The sequence below is a fragment of the Ochotona curzoniae genome, unplaced genomic scaffold (assembly GCF_017591425.1).
Source record: "Ochotona curzoniae isolate NIBS_2020 unplaced genomic scaffold, NIBS_Ocur_1.0 contig_1482, whole genome shotgun sequence".
NCBI classification, from domain to species: domain Eukaryota; kingdom Metazoa; phylum Chordata; class Mammalia; order Lagomorpha; family Ochotonidae; genus Ochotona; species Ochotona curzoniae.
In genome coordinates, this window is record NW_024465100.1 from 247084 (window position 1) to 266700 (window position 19617).

Genomic DNA, 19617 nt, shown 5'->3' on the forward strand with positions numbered 1-19617 from the left:
ATTTATCCTTTTGAGGCTGGTTTATTTCACTAAGAATAATGGTTTTCAATTGCATTCATTTGTTGAAAATGACAAGATTTAATTCTTTTTTATGCTAGTCCTAACTTTTGGGGCTCTTTGGGGAGTGAAGTAATGCATTGAAATTCTCTGTCTTTCTCTTGCTCTCACTCTTTCTTTCCTTTGCTCTGCTTTTCAAATAAATGCTCAAAAATATTATTGATTGATTACTAATTATTTGCAATGCAAAGAGAGGAGAGAGAGAGAGGGGGAGAAAGAGAGACAGTAGGAGAAGGGGTTCAGCGTGGGGCAGGTCTTGCATTGACTGCTTCACTCCCAGATATCAGCAACAGGCAGGCTTGAGCACAGCTGAAGACAGGAGCTCAGTGCTCAGTGCAGGTCTCTCAGATGGCTGGCACGTGCTGAAGTGTCACCTGCTGTGTCCCAGGGTGCACAATAGAGAAAGCTGGAGTTGGATATGGAGCTGGGATGCAGGTGTCCTGAGCAGTCTCTTCACTGCTGCACTCAATGTCCAGCCCTGCTCTGTGTGTGTGTGTGTGTGTGTGTGTGTGTGTGTGTGTGTGTACTTCAAACTCGCAGTTATTACATTTCATGAATGCCAAAGATGATGTTTGCTACCTGGCATGAAAGGCTGATAGGCGTTATCCACTCACTTCAGGCCAATTCAACAGAACTTCAGTATGCACGTGTTACAATTCTAAACAATCATGTTGTTGTTTAGAAGATACTGCAAACTCCACTCCAGACTTGTCAGTTCACAACACACTGCTGGCAGAAACTCCTCCATCCAGATGTGGGATCAGGTCCTGAACGATGTTCACACTGACAAGTAATACCTTTGATTAAATAAGGCTTCTCCCTCTCAAGCTATTCATGAAAAGCAAACAGACATAGCTGCCATGGCCAGTTACCTTATAACTCCAAAGGGCAAAATTCTGGAATGAAGACCAAAAAATATCAAAGAACTAGTATGAATAATCCTCTTTATTTGTAGAAACCTCACTCCATATAAAATATTAATGTGGATGGGAAAATACTTTGTCTAATTTTCCAGCCCAAATATTAAACTTTAACTTTACACTGAGTTCTCCAATATAAAGAAATCAATAAAGTTAATCTTAATTACCATTTCTGTATTTTATGTTCAATAATTTGAATATTCTGTATTAGCTCCTTAAAAAATGTCCCAAATTTTCCCTTTAAAAAAGAAATCCTACTTGCAATATTACCATACAAACTAAGATGCAAATATCATGTACTGATGTAAAGTGAATTTTCATTTTACCAGGAACAAAAATTTATGCAAAGTAAATAAAGCTTTTGTAGTAACTAAATCTTGAGTATGAAAAAACTACTTTGAAAAGAAAAACTTGTAGCAAAAAAATCAGTCCAGGTGTAGTCAGTTTTTAAGACAGATACTTGGAAATCACCAAGAGAGCTTTCTGGAAAGCTTCAGTGCCAATATTGTCTTATACAATGTATACATTGAATGTATGTTTTATGGGGAAACATAAAGACCATGTTGCTGTATAATACTTTCCCACTAATACATGTATAATGATCATTTTGTTATGTCGATAATATCTCTATATCTTAATTCTTAAAGTGAGTTAATTATTTGTATTAAGGTTACTTTGTATTAAGGTTCCTTAATAACTTTCTGGCTCTTGAAATTAAATATATTTCTGACTGTATACTACAGGGCTTCTCAGGCCCATTGTTAACATTTTGGTTTGCAGAAATCTGTGTTGCACGGAGCTGTCCTTTGGCTGTAGGCTGCTCAGCATCTTGCCTGGCTTCTTCCCATAAAAACACCAGTATCACGTCTGCTCTACCTACAGACATTGACCAAAATTACCTTCAGATGAGATGCTTCGATAGGCTATTCCAAATGCTACATTTGTGAACAATTGTATGTTTGCAGATATTCATGTTGCTTTCTTTGAAGTGGTAAAATGATAACAAAGATTTAAACCCCTCCAAGTTGAGAACAACTTAAAAGCCCTATTCAACAACATGCATTCTTACTTTAAAAAACTGGGCAGTAATTGTAGAACAGGTGTGATGGAGTTTATACTTGAAAACGCAGCTTTGACAGATACACATTGAATTGGCGTCCCCACGGACGACAACACCGCGGGTGGCGGCTTCAACAGCTTGGCCAGAGCAACAATTACAGCTTATTTTCCAACGTATTCATCTTTATTATACTTAAATTTTTAAACTTATAAGGTTGCCCTTTTCTTTTTTCTTCTTTGTTTTGAGGACTCCACTAAGTTCCTTGCTTTTGTGAGAGATTTGGTATGCTGCTACTGCCACCTGCTGGAATGACACGTACTTTCTGACGTTTGCGCATGTTTAAAAGTGGATATTTAAAAGTAAGGATCCATCAGTGGGCATGTTATTAAACTAATGACTTCATTATTACTGATGATTTTATTGGTGATAACATGAAGCTTTTGAATGCCTTTTTGTATTCATGTATGCATTTTTTATTTGTTATTACAGTATCAATGGCCCATTTCCCAAATTTGTGGCTGTTTGCAGAATGAAGCAGATGGAAAATCTCTCTCTATCTGTCTCTCCTTTCTGCAACTCTGCCTTTCCAGCTAAAGTCCTTGCCTTGCACCCAACAGGATTCCATTTGGGCGCCGGTTCTAATCCAAGTGTCCCTGCTTCCCATGCAGCTTTCTGCTTGTGGCCTGGGAAAGCAGTCGAGGATGGTCCAAAGCCTTGGGACCCTGTACTCGTGTGGGAGACTTGGAGGAGGTTCCTGGCTCCTGGCTTTGGATTGACACAGCACCGGCCGTTGCAATCACTTGGGGAGTGAATCATCAGATGGAAGTTCTTTCTTTCTGTCTTTCCTCCTCTCTGTATATCTGACTTCGCAATAAAAATAAAATAAATCTTTTCAAAAATCAATCTCTTAACAAGCTATTATTTCATTTTATTTGTTTGAGAAGGGGAATTTCACGATGGCACCATGGTCTGCAGAAGTTGAAAGCAGTGTCCCAACTTTGAGGTGGTATGGAGACAGTGAAGGCTTCCCGAATAAGCAGATTGCTCCTGCCCTTCCCATACCATGGTCATCCCTTAGTCCAGTTCTCCGGAACTTGAAGATTCAGTGGGCACATTTGAAGCTGGTTCCCTTGCTGTCCCATGGCAGGAAATGTCCTCATATCAAACCCAATACAGTTGAAACCTCCCCTTAAACCCCTGGCCGGTGACTTACTAAACTCCAGTTTTGTGAGTCCCATTGTTTGTTGCTATTATTTGCTTACCTTTTCCCTTGTTTCTTGCTCCCCAACTTCTGACTATTGTGTTTGAGCTATATGCTTCACTGTGCTATGCTTTTCAAACAAATGTAGTTTCCAGAAAAACAAAATGTTCCCTAGGGTGTGCATTTTCTCTTTTGGAGGTGAAGCTATGAGCCTTGCCACAAATCATGGGTTGAATCCAACAATGAGCAGATCAGAGTTCCTGGGCTGTGGTGGAACAAGTGGCAGCGTGGTTGAGAGCCAGGTTGCAGCTTCAGACAGCCAGTGGGTTTGCCTCTTGGTGGTAGGCTATTTCCTGGGTAATCTTTCAGAAGTTAACCCATTTTGGCTTCCTTGGTGACTTAGTTTCCTTGCCCAGAAAAGAGGAACAATGGAGTTCCCGGTGGGGGTGGTGTTGTTGGGATATAATACTGTCTGCCTACTGTGCACAAATACTCAATAACAGCTGTTATGACTATGGGAGGTTTTTCTATCAAGCATCCTCCTCATTCTCCCAGTCCCCACAGCTCCCTTGTCTTTTGTTCCTTCCCTCTATTGGCATGCTTCTGTGTGAGTGAGCCACTTTCTTTTCTTATTTTCTCCAATCACCTGTAAAAGCACAGTGGAAATCTCAGTGCACACATTCCAGGAGCTGCCCACCTGCTGACCTGCCTGCTCATCTTTGCTGCCCACTTGCCCTCCTCACTGGCACCATGCTGAGGACAAGCCTGATCCTGTCTGCCTTGTGTGCCCTGGCAGTGACTTTTCCAATTCTACCTCCAGGTAAGTGGACCACTGCGGACATAGTGGGGAATGAAGCTCCAATCCTTTCTGTCCCTCTCTGGGTTTGTATGTATAGAGAGACAAAGACTGAGTGAAGATTGTAAAACGCCATTGAATAATATTTATATCACCTGGTTTTAAGGTGGGGATGGGCTGCATGTTGCAACCCTTTCTTTTTATTATGCTTTATTCAGCACACTAATAACATTTAAAAGTCAAGTTATCATTATCATTTGTAATGCTTAATGTAAAATTCATTATCAGTGTATTATAATTTTATTATCAATTAAAGTATCTCTGTGCCTAACACAAACATACAATGGGTATTTTGCTTTGAATGCAAACTAGACAGACAATTTCAATAATGCTGGACACTGTGGCCTAGAGCATTGTAAGAGAAGAGTATGTGGGTGAAAGAGATTGGTACTGAGCATTTTCTTCTTCCCATCTTCCCCTTTGCTTTTCTCCCAGGACTTCGCCAAGCATGCTTATGTGTTATGGTCTCTGACACATTTTATCTTCTGCAGAACACAGACTGAAGCCTGTTTCAATTTGCTGTGCCATAAAATCAGAAGAAGAGGATGGCCAGATGGATAAAAAAATATTATCACATAAGCAGAAATCTTTGTCACAGTGCTGTCCGGAAAATAATAGGTTAATATCACCACAGCATGGCTAAAATAATGCACAAGAAAGAGCAGAAGAAATGACATCATGGCTTTCATAGCTTTGACATGAACCTCTGTGCTAGAATCCCGGGAATATATGCCATGCAGCTTCATCTGTCTGGTGTGGCTCCACAAGGACAAGATCAGAAGAAGGAATGAGATCAATGTCACCACGAAGAAGATGATGGGCACCATGTGGATGATAATGTGAGAAGTTAAGATGTCAAGTAGTACTTCCATCAAATTACACGTTGAGTTTTTTGTCATTGGTATCCATTCGTGTACCAGTCTGTTAGCGAGCGTTTTCTTGAGAATGAGATATTTGCAGAAAGAAAGCACGGCTACTACCGTGATAACTAGGAGCAGTTTGTGAATCCTCTTCTTCATCCAGAGGAACACAGAATGAGAGAAGTTGGCTATCTTGAAAAAGTATAAGACACTGAGGCAAGTGGTACAAGACATGCAAAAATAGTTGCTTCCTATCCAGAGAACATCACAAATTATGTTCAGATCCTCAGGCAGAAGTATTTTCTCATAGAAAAATTCAAGAGAGATAGATGAAATTGTCACCCACAGAAAAAGTATCCTAGAGATGGCCAAGCAGGTGAGAACAAAGTCAATGAGAAGGATCTTGCGTTTTTTCATCCAGTCAATACTGTTTACCAGTATAATGAATCCATTTCCCCCAATCCCCACTGTGAATTCTATAATAAAAATGATCAAAAACAAGGTGTCCAGTACGGATGGCATGTCTGTTCATAGACAACTCCTGCCTTCAGTGCTCCACTTACTGATCCCAGCCGCACTGTTACAGATGTATCTACCCGAAGCTGAAATTGTCCAGCAAGTGTCTTCTTTCCATTGCACTGAATATCACTGGTAGAATCTGAGCAGCTTCCAAGGGACATTTCAATTAAACTAGAAAATCTGCCTGTTTTCGGATCAAGGATTCCGTCTGGAGTAATTTGCAAAGCAGATATTATATTTCTGGCTATTTTTTGCTTTGGTTATATTTTACAGGTAAAGGCTTGCATTAAAATTTGAATCTTCATTTGCTAATATTCAAAATTAAGAGGTTTTCTTGTGTAGTTTTGTGATATTTTTCTTTCCTTAAAACATTTTTACTTTGTTCCAAATATTCAGTTAATATATTCATAGCTAGAGTCTATGACCAACATATATCTTCATTTCCAACATCAATTCAGATTATTTATAGAATAATCAAAGTTTTAATAACTGAAGAAAACCTGTTCTTTGTCATAGCATCAAAACCTTTTAAAGTCTAAGGCAGTTTTAAAATGTGCTGCAAACTCTGCCATTTTTTTAAAAAAGATTTATTTATTTATTTATTTTTATTGGAAAGTCAGATATACAGAAAGGAGGAGCAGAGAAGAAGATGTTCCATCCACTGATCACTCCCCAGGTAGTGGCAACGGCCAGAGCTGCGCCAATTCAAACCCAGGAGCCAGGAAATCCATCTGGGTCTCCCATGCCAGTGCAGGGTTCCAGGGCTTTGGGTCGTCTTCAGAGTGGAAGTAACTGGGATACGAACTGGTTTCCAAATGAGATCCTGGCGCATGGAAGGCCAGACTCTAGCCACTAGGCTGCCATGTCAGTGCAACTCTGGCATTTCTTAACAAAATTAAACACACATACTATACGTTCTATTTTTATCCTACGTTATTTTGCCAAGAACAATGAAAAAAAAAACACATGCTAGTATTGAAATCAGTGCTATTTACAGTGGTCAAAATTTTGGATCCATTCCAATGTTCATCAACAGATGAGAGAATTTTAGAAAGTGTTGTATATCCAATACTACTGTAATACAAAATAATAAAAAACAAACGAACAGAAAAAAACCACACCAAATCACCGTCATATGCAAAAAAAGCAGAGGAGCTCGAAAAACATTATGCTGAGTTTAAAAAGGTTGTACATATCATATTTTGTGATTGATTTGAAATCTTAGAAATCAAAGACCCTTCCATCAAGTTACATTTCGTTCCCTGGGTGGAATGGATGGTGAAGAGGAGCAAGAACTGCAAAGGGCACTGATGGAGTCACACGAGTGTGCATGTTTTCAAAGCTCCCACTGTAATGAATGCTATGCAATACATTTTATTATGTATCAATTGTGCTTACATAGTGCTTATTTAAGAATGCATACAGCAAAAACATGCCTGCACAAATATATACAGTTACTAAAAATGAAGGTCATTGTCATGTGGCATTTATATTTATTATTCTTAATTTTGTCATCGGTATTAGCAGTAGTTGCAACCACAAACTTTCCCTGCTTCTTTTTTCCAATTCACCAGAATTGGAGTACTGGTAAGGAAACAGACTTTTTAAGGAGTCAGAAGTCTCTAGATCAAAAATACTCTCTTCATCTCCAACCAGCCGGCGAAAGTGGTGTTTAAAGGCTCGGGGTAGCTACAGGTGAAGGTTAGGAAAAGCAATCAGTTCATCAGTTGAAAATGAAACAAATCTTCATTCCCTGCCGTGGCACCTGAAATTCCCATGCAATTATTACTCCCTGCTAGCCATAGGTCGTTCACAGAACTGTCACCAGCACTTGACAGTCAAAGCGTGCAAGGGGAAGAGACACACCTTCGTTATGCTTACACTAGTTTATCACTTAAGTAGGAGGGCTTATTAACATCGTCACTGCAAACACTCCTTTGGTGAGTGATTCTGAACTGAGGAGCCATCACTCGACAAAATGGTGAAGGGTTACAAGGGGTGGATATTTCTAAATCATGGTGGAGTTTATTAATGGTTTCCTTGAATAAGTCTGAAACTGTTGATAATATAGAGATACACATCCTAATTATGGAACACTTTCAGATAGAATGGTGTTATACATCTTCACATCAAAATTCTAAAATGGCCTGCACAAGAGAAGAAGCTGAGGGAAGCATTTATTTTTAAGCTCTTTGTAGACTGTTTTTAAAAATCTGGAACTTATGTGAGTCTGTGGTCTGAGTGATTTACAGAATTGGGAGTTCCTTTTAGTCCACACCAAAGCTGCTGCAGCATCAGAAACAAGGTCTGCCTTAACTTAGGGTTTCCCAGAATCAGAATAAATGAGTGACCTGAAGGATAGATCATGGCAAGTGTCTGGCAGACGCTGTGCAAAAGGGGGTCCTGATGTATGCTAGGAATGCTTGCTACCATAAGGCACAGGAAGAAGCTCACATGGAGGAGGAGGAATGAGGTCACAGTTTTCAAGGCATTTATGTGAGCCTCGGTCCTGGGATCTCTGTGTCCTTTGGAATTGGACTTGATCCTCTGGAGATGTTTCCATAGGGAGAAAATCAGCAAGAAGAAAGAAATCAGAGCAGCAGTAAATGGCATTAGGCTGAAAATGGTCATAGTGAGTAAAGACAGCTGCGACAACGTTGAAAAACCACTGACCCTGGAGTCCCAAGTTGCATTTCCTTCGTATTGATGTATCCAATCTGAAACATAGATGTTAATTGTCAGCAAATTTAAAAGCAGAAAGATCAAGGTTCCTAGCTGTATCATCAGAATCACTTTTTTGACTCTCCATTTCAGGTAGAGAAAAGTAGGATTTGAGAAACTGGCTATTCTGAGCAAATAGAAGATGCTAAGGATTGCAGCAAACCAGAAACCGAAGTGGTTGCTAAGCACCCAGGCAGAAGTAAAAATTCTTACTTGTGTTTCAGCCATAAGCAAGGGTGGATGATGCAAAGTTCTAAACCAATGTATTGCCATTACCCAGATTAAACCAGTTCTTGAGATAGCCAAGAGATTGAGGATCTGATCAACTGATGAAAGCGTTCTTGTCTTGATCCAGTGCATGCAGTTTACCACCACTATGAATCCATTGCTCAAATTCCCAAATATGACTTGTGTAATTATTATTAGAGCAAAGATGCTCTGGAAGGCACTTTCCATGTCCAAATGGAGCAAGTTCAAATCGAATATCACTACTGATTATCTGTTGGCCAAAAAGGCTATGCGCATTGCTGAGTGGACAATGATGTTCTTCCTTCTTTTTTCCACCCTTCTTCAGTCACTAGGCCAAAGTCAAGTCGAAAACATTTGAGACTTGTTAGTTTAAGTCGCATGTACCTGTTCTGATATGTCTTTAGTGTCGGCTGAAATGGTTCATAGATGATTATGCAACAAAATGAAATTTGCACTTGCCAATATGCAAATAAACATGCAGGCATATTTGCCTGCACAGTTGGAATTTTTTCAAATTAGATTCCAACAGCTTGAGTTCTAAGGATCAAAAGTGATAAGTGTGCTTTGTAAAACATGTAATCTCATCATGCAGTGTCTAATAGTTTCATCGCTGAAGATCTTTAAAGCACCAAAAGATATTGCATGTCAGTTCCAATGAGTTCCTCTTCCTGGAGCTACAGCCAGGTCAAGGCAGTAGTTAATGTATTATCTGTCATCTATCTATCTATCTATCTAATCTATACTAGAAATGCAGGTATCATAGGCAGTATCATAACTTCTATTATATATCTAGTGTATTTTAGGTATAAGTTGGATAATATATATTATTTACTTAATCTATATATCATTATATAAAATAGATAATAAATAAGAATTTTAAAAAATCTGTGCTTCAAACAATAAATATCAGAGGTCCAATACTTGCCATGCATCTCATATTACATGATAGTAATATTCCTGCCTCTAAAAAAGTGTGTGTATGTATACAAATCTATAAATACAATGTAAAGGTAGAAAAATATGACACATTGTTAAATCTAAAAAAATACCAAATCTTGTGCAATGTAAAATTGTGGAGTGTACCTGTGATTATTCGTGACAGTCCTGAGATAAGATGATTGCTTGAAATAATGCATAAATTCTTTAAGTGGAAGATGAATATATGGAATACACAGAGTACACACAGTTATGCAATTTTAGATATTGTCAACATTTTGAGTGAAAGTATTATTTCAAGGAAAGAAATTACTACAGTTATATTACTGTCAGTCTTTTATTATGGATGCTCATTTGCAGAGACACACACATGTATACATATTTACATAACAAGCTTAGGTGAGAGGGTTGTCCAGGATAGGTTTAGTAATTACACAGATACATATGCTCTAAAAGTCAGTAAGAAGTATAGATAATTACAGCAGCCATGAGTTTGTTTTCTGCTAGAAGACAATGTCCCTGATCTGATCTAGGAAGGTGAAGATTTTTGTTATTTCAGCCAGCATTGCACCTGCCACAGCATGAGCAAAAAGGCCTGTTTCAGCTTTCTGTTCCCCCAGATCAGGACAAACGAATGGGCTGAAGGGTAGATGACTTCGATAGCATAGAAAAGTAAGATGCTGCTCACATTCAATGACACAGTCAAAATCCAAATTGATACAATTACAGATAGAAAGTAAATGCTAAACAGTACAAGAAAAGAGATCACAGTTTGCATGGCCTTTACATGGATCTTGGTGCTGGGGTCCTGGGATCCATTTCCATGGACCTGCATCTTTCTCAGATGCTTATACAGGGAATAGATTAACATCAAAACACATGCCAGTGATATAGTAAAGGGTACAACGTTTGTTATTATGAAAAGAGTTACATTGGTAAGGTGTAAGATTCCCACCCAGTTGCTCTTGCAAGTCATGTTTTGTTCATATGTAGTCATCAAAATAGACAACTCTACATTCAGCACTGCAAGATAACAAAACAAAACCACGAAACTCCCAAAAAATACCACCAGAATTACACTGTTAATGTTTTTCTTTAGGTGAAAAAATACAATGTTGGAGAAATTGACTATTTTGAGCAAATAGAATATACTGAGAATGGTAGTCAACCAGATGCTTACATGATTGGTTATTGCCCATGCTGTGAGAATACTACTCTTTACTTGACCATTATATAAAGCTGGATCAGCCACTGCTGAATACCAATAGATTAGTAAGATGCAAAGCAAAGCAATTCTGGAGAGTGCCAGAGCAGAGAGAATCCAGTCCGTTGGAGAGAGCTTTTTTCTCTTGACCCAGTCAATGCAGTTCACCACAACTATAAAGACGTTGGCAAATTCTCCCAGAACAAATTCTGTTACTAGGATGAAAATAATGCCCAGTTGTAAGGTAATCATTTCTGAAAAACAAAACAACAAACACAACATCACTGTTTGAGACTCTCAGAATTCTGGTATAAAGATATGTCAGTAAACATTTTCTTGATTTGCAATAAAATTCTTATGTATTTTTAAATTTGTGCATGATGTGAAGCAAGGCATGCTAGCAGATGAGCTCATTGTTGTGTTCATAACACCACTGTTCTGAAAACATCTCAAAAGTTCTATTCCTATAGTTTAATATCTTTGTTGTGTATTTGGATCTTTCATAGCTGACTCTGGAGTGAAAGCTGAATTCTCATTTGCAAGCAAGCAAATGAAGTCATATTCTATTTCATCATTTGTTTTCTCTAATCTACATAATGCAGTTGAGTAGTCAATTTTGAACATTTATAAGTCTAATAAATAGAACATACAGAACATGTCCAAATTGTAGATTGACCTGTAGCAGTCAAGATAAATTTAATGGTTCATTGCCAGTGAGGATTTATTTTAACAAAGGTAGCAAATGAGTCTAACAAAAGGCATAAAGGGAGGCTTCATATGTTTTCTATGTTTTCATTTCAAAATATTTCTAGTTTCACTGGAATCATGATTTCCTCACCTTCATCCCACATTATTACCTTAACTTATCTTAAAATTTTGTCTACACTATTAAACAGTTTTGTACCTGTACAGTATTAGTAATGCACACACAGAGCGGAATATTATGTGGATTATAATAGTCATTCATTAGTTATTCTGAATTTGATTTTTTTCTGACAACTGGGATGTTTACAATCAAGAGTAAATTAGGAGTATGTGATAAAATTAAGAATGACAAAAAGCTGGATTAAGCAATATGTGGCTATGATCCAAAGCAAAACAGTTCTGTAATCCACTAAAGCAGGGAGAAAGATACCTTGTCTTTTGGGTCAGATGATGAAGTCTGCCAGTGCTGTAAGTTCATTGGCAACATTTCCAAGCACAGAGTTCAGCACTCTAGAAGAGGTACAGTGCTTGGTATTAATCTTATCATGTCTGACAAAACTAAAACCAGCACACGCTTAATGAGTGGGCAACATCTTTCTCTTCTTTTTAAATTCTGTGGCCACTTTGAAGAAGAAATAATCAAAGCTTGCTAATAGCTGAGTTCAATGCTGTATTGAAGGCAAAAATCTGCTTTAAATCAGTTCAAATGAAGTCCTGTTTGTATATTTTATATCCTCATCAAAGGTAGGAGTCTTTCATAGCTGAAGTTGGAATGGAAAGTGAATTTTCATTTGCAAGCATGCAAATGAAGTCATATTCTCTTACAGTGTTTGCAGCTTTTGCAGCATCTAATCTCCATATGATTTGGGTTCATGAAGATTCAGTGTCAGCTAAGAATACCTGAAAACCTAACGCATAGAACCCATAGAAAATCATTGAACTGGTAGATGCAACTTCATAATCTGAGATGACTTAGGCAGTTCCCTGCCACTAGGGTTTAAGTGAACAAAATACTAGTTCCATGAAAAAAGTCCTGAAGAAATTGGTACTTAGACCTTTTCTCACTTTTTATTAATATAAAGAGAGCATATTTCATGCATTTTATTGCTACACTTCTAAGATGATAATATACTTCTTTTGTTTCTTTCTTCTTTTCTTTGTTTTTTTTTTCTTTATAAAGATTTATTTATTTTTATTGCAAAGGCAGATGTACAGAGAGATGGAGAAACAGAGAGGAAGATCTTCTGTGCACTGGTTCACTCCCCAAATAGCCGCAATGACCAGAGCTGAGCCAATCCAAAACCAGGAGCCAGGAGCTTCTTCCAAGTCTTCCACACGGGTGCATGGTCCCTAGCCTCCTAGGCCATCCTCAACTGCTTTCCCAGGCTACAAGCAGGGAGCTGGATGAAAGTGGAGCTGCCAGGACAAGAATCGGCACCCATAAGGAATCCCAGCGCATACAAGGAGAGGATTTAGCCACTTGGTTGTCATGCCACCACCCTCTTTTTTCCTTTATTTTATAGAAAGAGTCTATAGCCACAGATTCAATATAACACTGATTGACATATTCAAGAAATAAAAATTCAAAAACCCATACTTCCACAAGAGTATAAATGCTTAAACAGTAATGAAATCACAAGATGCCTATTTCATTCCTTTACATTTTTGTATTCTATATTAAGTCTCATACATCAGAAAAAAAGAAGACAGTTGTGTTTTGGGGAATAATTTCAGTCAACATAATGGTTTCTGGTTATTTCCATTTTATTGCAAAAGACAGGATTTCACTCTTTTAATGGTTGAGTCCCATAATTTAATGTATAAATACATACTTTTCTTTATGCTGTCACCTGTTGATGTTGTCTGGATTGATTTCCATTGAGCTATAATAAGCATGTGAATATAAATAATGTTTTATTCTATTCTGTTTTTTGAAGCTTCTGAATTGCCTAAGAAACCAAAGGAAGGCTTACATTCCCTAAGGCCAGGTACTGACTCTTAGTAAGTGAATGCAGGTTTATAATAAACAACCTCATAGACCCACACACATGCCACCTCTATCAGTATAAGCCCTAATGTGCTTCATTTCTATCCAAGAAATCTCAAAAAGCTGTAAGACATGACTTTCGCAGGGAAAAAAACCCTCTGACATCTTGTGTAGATTTAAATATTGTTCCTTCACATTTAGGCTTTTTAAAATCCATTATTAAAAGTTAATAAGCATATCTCTCCAGTTTAAAATTTAATGGGGCTAGTTGAGCTGAGCTAGGCTGAACATCCATTGATATGTACAAGATCTGAATGGGATGTAGAATGGATTGGACCAGTCTGCTGCACATACCAGTACACATAGGAACTGGGGCTATGATATGGAGCTCATTCTGACTAGTCTGCAATTCCTGCTGATGTGAATGACACTCGGTGTATGGTGAGCAGAGCTGGGCTGAGCTGCAACATCCATGGCCTTGCATAAGAGATGAGGCTGGAGACAGAACTGACCCAGCAATTGCAACCACTAGTGTGTGTGTGTGTGTGTGTGTGTGTAGGCTGATGTGGGTGACAGACTCAGTCAGACTCACCACTGACTGGCACACACAGAAATCAGGTCCAAAGTCACCTCTGGCAAGGTTTCTCTGGGCCCCCTTACTTACAACTGGACTGCTGGACTCAAAATCCCAACCACAGGATCCTAACAATAATGACTATATTTCAAGATTTCCTTAATCTGAAACTTGTGTACATACAGGAAAATTGTAATAAAGAAACCTAACGAGACTGAGAAATTTCTATAAATTTATTATTTCTATAAATGGGATCACAATTTTGAAACAATTGACTTATTGCGTGTGGTTCATATTTGAATTTACATATTTTATCCTGAACTTCTTATCAGAAGTAGAAGGTAGAAGGCACTATTCTATATTAAAATGTGTGACATATACATTATTATAAATTTCTACTTTAGTTATATCTCACAAACACCATATATATAGATTTATATTTTATACTTTCTGTTTTTAAATTTTGAAATGTGAGTCACTCATATTATTAGTTATTATAAAAGGACTCTTAACCTGCATGATATTTTTTTTGTCTATCCTATATATATATACTGATATACATTTATGTATATAACCTGCCTGGGTAAGTATTACTCCAAGACAGAACTTTGGGAACAAGAAGCCTTATGAACTACAAGAACTCCTCGCAGCCTGAAATTCCTCTCTATTCTGCAAAAGATAGTGGAAATGCCAGATGGTACTCAAGGTTTTGCATCTTCAAAGTCTGTACCTCAGCCAACCCAGCGCAACAAGCAATGTCTGTCTTAGCTTCTTGTTTCCAAGAATCAGGATGCATGAGTGGCCTGAAGAAAAATTTAATTCCAAAATTTGGAGAGCCACAACAATCAGATTTTTTTCCAGCAACTCAACAGTCCAAACTTGTATGATGACCGATAGAAAGAAAATAGCGTAAAACAGGAGGAAGGTAACCATGATCTGCAAGCTTTCCAAGTGAGCTTTGGTGTTGGTATCTTTGGACATCATGCCACTGAGCTGCATCTTCCTGAGATGTCTGCGCAGGGAGTGGATGAGCAAGAGAAAAGTGATCAGAGACACGGTGAAGGGTATAATGGTGAACATCAAATACGTGAGTAAGAACAGCCTGGAGAAGTATAAAGATTCATTAGAATTACACCTGCAAGTCATGTTTCTTTCACATCCACCAATGTAGGCATTCATTTGTGTATTCAAAATGGCAATATACAGAAACAAGAGCACCAGAGAAAACAACAAGGCCATTGAGACTACTTTTTCCACTCTCAACTTCAGGTAGAGAAAAGTAGAGTTAGAAAAATTGACTATCTTGAGAAAATAAAAGATGCTGAGGCTTGTAGCAAACCAAATGTTAAAATGATTGGTTACAGCCCAACTAATAGTAATCAATCTTAACATCCTGTCAGTAACCATCCAGTCTGGGTTAATCACACAAATCAACTGGTATGAAGTTTCTAGCAAGAGCAAGCCAGTTCTGGAAATTGCCAAAGCAGTTAGGATCTGATCAACTGAAGAGACCTTTTTTCTCTTGACCCAGTCAATGAAGTTCACCAGTGCAATGAATCCATTGCTGAAGATTCCAGTGATCCGTTCCACACCAATGAAAACTGCAAGTACACTCTGTGTGACAGCAACAGCACCCATCGCCTATAACAGAATGCCCCAGGTCAAATATCACCGCCAAGACTTCTTCCTACAGTCACACAAACCATTATATGTGTATTATTATTGAAAACACAGTAATATTCTCCCATTAAAGTTCTTGTCTATACCATCAAATAGCACACTTTAAGATTTTTCTAGTATATAATTCATGTCTTTCATTTTGAAACACCTATGTATTTCCAGATAGCTCAGATGAATTCCATTCAAATTTTGTTAACCTTGTACATGGGTGATAAAATTCATTTGTAGTTTATGGTAAAAGGAAATGCTGAATTTTCATTTATATAAGAACCATTTTAACCCTGTTCCCATGTTCTTTCCACAATATGTCAGAGGTGTCTGATACTTTATTGGGATATTATTCTTCAACTATTTGGCACTGAGAAGAACCTTTAATTTTTTTTTTTTTTTTTGCCTTTTACAAGGGCTTGTAAGTATGCACATCTCTTTCTCTCCCCCTTGACACACCAAGCAAACACACACACACACACACACACGCATCCATGCATATATTTATTTCCATCCAAATTTGTGTGTCTTTCAGTTGATATAGCGCCAATTTTTTCATGTTTTCAGCAGTTATGATATATCTAGAAGTGGATCTAGTGAGTATCTCATGTCATTCAAGCCCTGTTAAAAATGCTTCAAAGTTTACATTACAAAGTATTAAAGGTAAATATTCTTCAAACTGTGACTTTTCTCTCTCCACATGGAAGGAGGAGGGAATCTACGGTCTCATAAAGTACTAACTTGATTCAATTCATCTCTCGCAAGAATTCTTATCCTGTACCTTGCCCATGTCCAGTTGGGCACATTTATGTCACAGCACCAAATACCCACAGCTTTTATTTGTCATCCTTCACCTTCTGCCCACAGCTATTCCATGACTCACTACAGACACAATTCAGACAAGGATGCTACCCTATCTGGTCAACATAGGCAAATATTGGCTGAATATATTCTACCCTAGATTTAGGAGAAAGGCATATTGAGAAGGCCAAATTAAGCAGCCTGGGTAAATATTAAAAACAAGAGAAAATTCCTAAGATTATTGGCACAAACATACCATCAGGAGAGGGAGGAGAGGCAAGAAGGTCCTCCCGGCTGGGTTAATTCAGGTAACAAAGATGAGCTCCAGAAAAAAGACAAACAGACATGCAAATGACCAAAGGGATGGAGAAAGGGTGGGGTGGCTGTTTCCACAGAAACAAAAGGAGCCTTTAGAAAAGCCACAGAACATAGGTCCAAGGCAGGGATATCCTCACCCCGAAGAAGCTCTTGCAGGCATAGCCTCTACTGCACCTTTATAGTGTGTGTTGGAAGCACATAAATTGTCATTAGAAACGTTAGCTCTCAGTGGGGGAGAAACTTTTGCTGACAAAGTGAGAATGGCAACAAAGGGTATTATTCCCTTTCACTCCCTCATGAGAGCGTCCAAAAAAACCAGTACCCAAGATGTGTGTAGGGTCCTCATCATTTCAGTATCCATGTTTTATTTAGATGTATATAGACATAGGTACATTTTAACACTTTTTATTCAGTAAGTGGTATGCATGCTGGTTTTATTAAATGTGAAAAATTAAAATGAGTTAACAGGCCAAAAGTCTATGTATCTGCCTAGTTAAACCTCTACCTCTCAACACCAATCCCTTGTTTAGCAACCTGTCAACACCAGCAGTTTGAAATAAAACATGGATACTAAAATTTGCAATTGACTGTAAGGGTTTTTTTTTTCTAAAGATATATTAATTTACTTGAAAGGTAGATTTATACAGAGAGAGAGAGGGAAAGAGAGAGAGAAAACGATCTTCCATCTGCTGATTCACTATACCAATAGTTACCAAGCCAGCGTTGGGCCAGGGTGAAGTCAGTAGCCAGGATCTTCTGGGTAGGCAGGTGCCCAAGTCCTTGGCCACCTTCCACTGGTTCCTAGGTGGTTTATCAGGAGCAGGATCAGAAGTGGGCTAGCCAGGATACAAACCAGTGCTCATATAGGTTGCCTGTGTCCCAGGTGGTGGCTTATAACACTACGACACAACACTGACTTCCATCGTGTCTTGTTATTTTCTTCTTTCCTTCAGTTGAATGGAAGAGCAATTTAATTTTCAAACTCAGATAAACAATAATTATTACAATTGTAATTATAATATCATTATTCTGTCAAATAAGCAAAATATTATTGAATTTTAGTAACAGTATACTTCGCATTAATAGCCTTTCTGATATACACTCCAACTTTTTCTGCCTTAAAAGTCTATTTTTGCAAAATACTCCATTTCAACCTACTTTATAATTATAAATTCTATTCACTGTATCAATTTGTGTAACATTTAAAGTTTTGTGCATTGATGGCTTTTTTGCAGCATTGAAAATTTGTTTTTTAAAGCACCCATTACAGTAAAGTGTCATAGGTTTTATTTGTTCAAATATCTCCCTTTAGATTGCTTGATTTCTATCTAAAACATATTTCATTTGATGTATGTATGGCTCCACAAACTTTGTTTTGTTTGTACCTTTGTTCAGAATTCAACTTCACAACACAAAGATAAATGCACCAGGGGAAGGAAATGTGTTATAATCATAACAGAGAAAATCCTGAGGGATAATGGATATGTTAATTAGCCAGATTAGTCATTCTGCATGGGAGCTAGCACCACATTCAATGTTACCTTTCAATGGGAAAAAATAAATTTACATAAAAGTGATACCGACTAAATGGCATTCAGTGGTATAATAACCACTATTAACATGAGACATTATTTTAATTGTCCTGAGAAAGGTAAATATATAAACACCTTATTAAATAATAAATCATATTCAACACTTCTTTAACACAAATTTCATTACACAATATAAGAGGAAGACTCTACAGTTGATTTTAAAAATACTTATCTCAAAAACAGTCCTTTGCTTGTTGGAATAATACTTGGAGGGCCACCATTCACAACTATCTTAATCATCACCCTAATTAGTATTTTGAATGTTGAAACAATTCATCAATGTACTGACAGAAACAATTAGAATTATACACGATTCAAAGGAAGAAATGCACTAATCATATTTTCCTAATACACATTTACCGGACTGGTGGAACACTGCAAGAGAAATATTTGACATACAAGGCTTTCTCATGAACTGATTTTCCTCCAGAATACGGTTCTCTACGTGGCAGAAAGAAATGGGCATCCTTTATCTTTGAAACTACATTTCAGGGACCATAACATAGACAGAGCAGCCTGTCTCAGCTTCTTGGTTCGGACAATCAGGATGTACGAATGGCATGCAGGGAAAGTCATTGTGAAAATGTAGGAAGCCATAGTGATCACATTTTTTGCCTGCAACCGAAAAATAAAAACTTGCATGGCAAGGGACAGAAAGAAAATTGCATAAAACAGGAGGAAGGCAAACACAGTGTGCAAGCCTTGCAGGTGGGCCTCGGTGCTGGCGTCTCTGGACCCCACGGCCCTCAGCTGCATCTTCCTGAGATGCCTCCACAGCGAGAAGATGAGCAGAAGGAAAGCGGTCAGCAACACAGTGAAGGGTACGATGATGAATATCACGTAGCTGAGCAGAAAACGCCTGGACAAGTATAAAGATTCCTGTGAACTGCAATTGCCAGTTCTGTTTCTTCTACACTCATCAGCCCAGGAATCAATATAAGTATTACTAAACGCAATGTTTAACAATAAAATGACCAAAGACACCAGCAGTGTCCCTGAGATCGCCTTTTCCACTCTCCACTTCAGGTAGAGAAAAGCAGAGTTGGAAAAATTGGCTATCTTGAGAAAGTAAAAGATGCTGAGGCTTGTAGCAAGCCACATGCTAAAATGATTGGCTGATATCCAGGTAATGCTAGACATTTTATATACGCCTTTGCTCCAAAGCACAGGTGGGAAAAGCACAGAGAGCAGCTTATTCAAGAATATTGTCCAGAGCTGGCAAATTCTGGAGATTGCCAAGGCAGTGAGGAGTTGATCCACTGAAGTGATTTTTCTTCTCCTGACCCACTCAGTGATGTTTATTAGAATTATGAATCCATTGCTCATGTTTCCAAATATGAACTCCACACCTAAAATAGCTGTAATTATGCTCAGTATAGCACTGCCCAT

At 38.0% G+C, this 19617-nt stretch overlaps 5 protein-coding genes across 5 annotated transcripts; all 5 read right to left on the reverse strand.

Annotated features, from left to right (window-relative positions):
- Window positions 1-4546: 4546 nt before the first annotated feature.
- On the reverse strand, window positions 4547-5476 carry LOC121147940 (taste receptor type 2 member 7-like). The gene has a single exon (XM_040967864.1). The coding sequence runs from the start codon at window positions 5474-5476 to the stop codon at window positions 4547-4549; it is 930 nt and encodes a 309-aa protein (XP_040823798.1).
- Window positions 5477-7693: 2217 nt separating this feature from the next.
- On the reverse strand, window positions 7694-8650 carry LOC121147948 (taste receptor type 2 member 13-like). Its single transcript, XM_040967878.1, has one exon. It carries the CDS (start codon window positions 8648-8650, stop codon window positions 7694-7696), a length of 957 nt encoding a protein of 318 aa, XP_040823812.1.
- Window positions 8651-9929: 1279 nt separating this feature from the next.
- Window positions 9930-10835, reverse strand: LOC121147953 (taste receptor type 2 member 20-like). Its single transcript, XM_040967891.1, has one exon. It carries the CDS (start codon window positions 10833-10835, stop codon window positions 9930-9932), a length of 906 nt encoding a protein of 301 aa, XP_040823825.1.
- A 3731-nt stretch (window positions 10836-14566) lies between these two features.
- Window positions 14567-15487, reverse strand: LOC121147960 (taste receptor type 2 member 14-like). The gene has a single exon (XM_040967904.1). It carries the CDS (start codon window positions 15485-15487, stop codon window positions 14567-14569), a length of 921 nt encoding a protein of 306 aa, XP_040823838.1.
- A 3182-nt stretch (window positions 15488-18669) lies between these two features.
- LOC121147967 (taste receptor type 2 member 125-like) lies at window positions 18670-19617 on the reverse strand. Its single transcript, XM_040967915.1, has one exon. The coding sequence runs from the start codon at window positions 19615-19617 to the stop codon at window positions 18670-18672; it is 948 nt and encodes a 315-aa protein (XP_040823849.1).

Coding starts and splice junctions, on each gene's coding strand:
- LOC121147948 (XM_040967878.1), bottom strand. CDS start 8,650: ATGGAAAGTGCCTTCCAGAGCATCTTTGCTCTAATAATAATTACACAA.
- LOC121147960 (XM_040967904.1), bottom strand. CDS start 15,487: ATGGGTGCTGTTGCTGTCACACAGAGTGTACTTGCAGTTTTCATTGGT.
- LOC121147940 (XM_040967864.1), bottom strand. CDS start 5,476: ATGCCATCCGTACTGGACACCTTGTTTTTGATCATTTTTATTATAGAA.
- LOC121147967 (XM_040967915.1), bottom strand. CDS start 19,617: ATGGGCAGTGCTATACTGAGCATAATTACAGCTATTTTAGGTGTGGAG.
- LOC121147953 (XM_040967891.1), bottom strand. CDS start 10,835: ATGATTACCTTACAACTGGGCATTATTTTCATCCTAGTAACAGAATTT.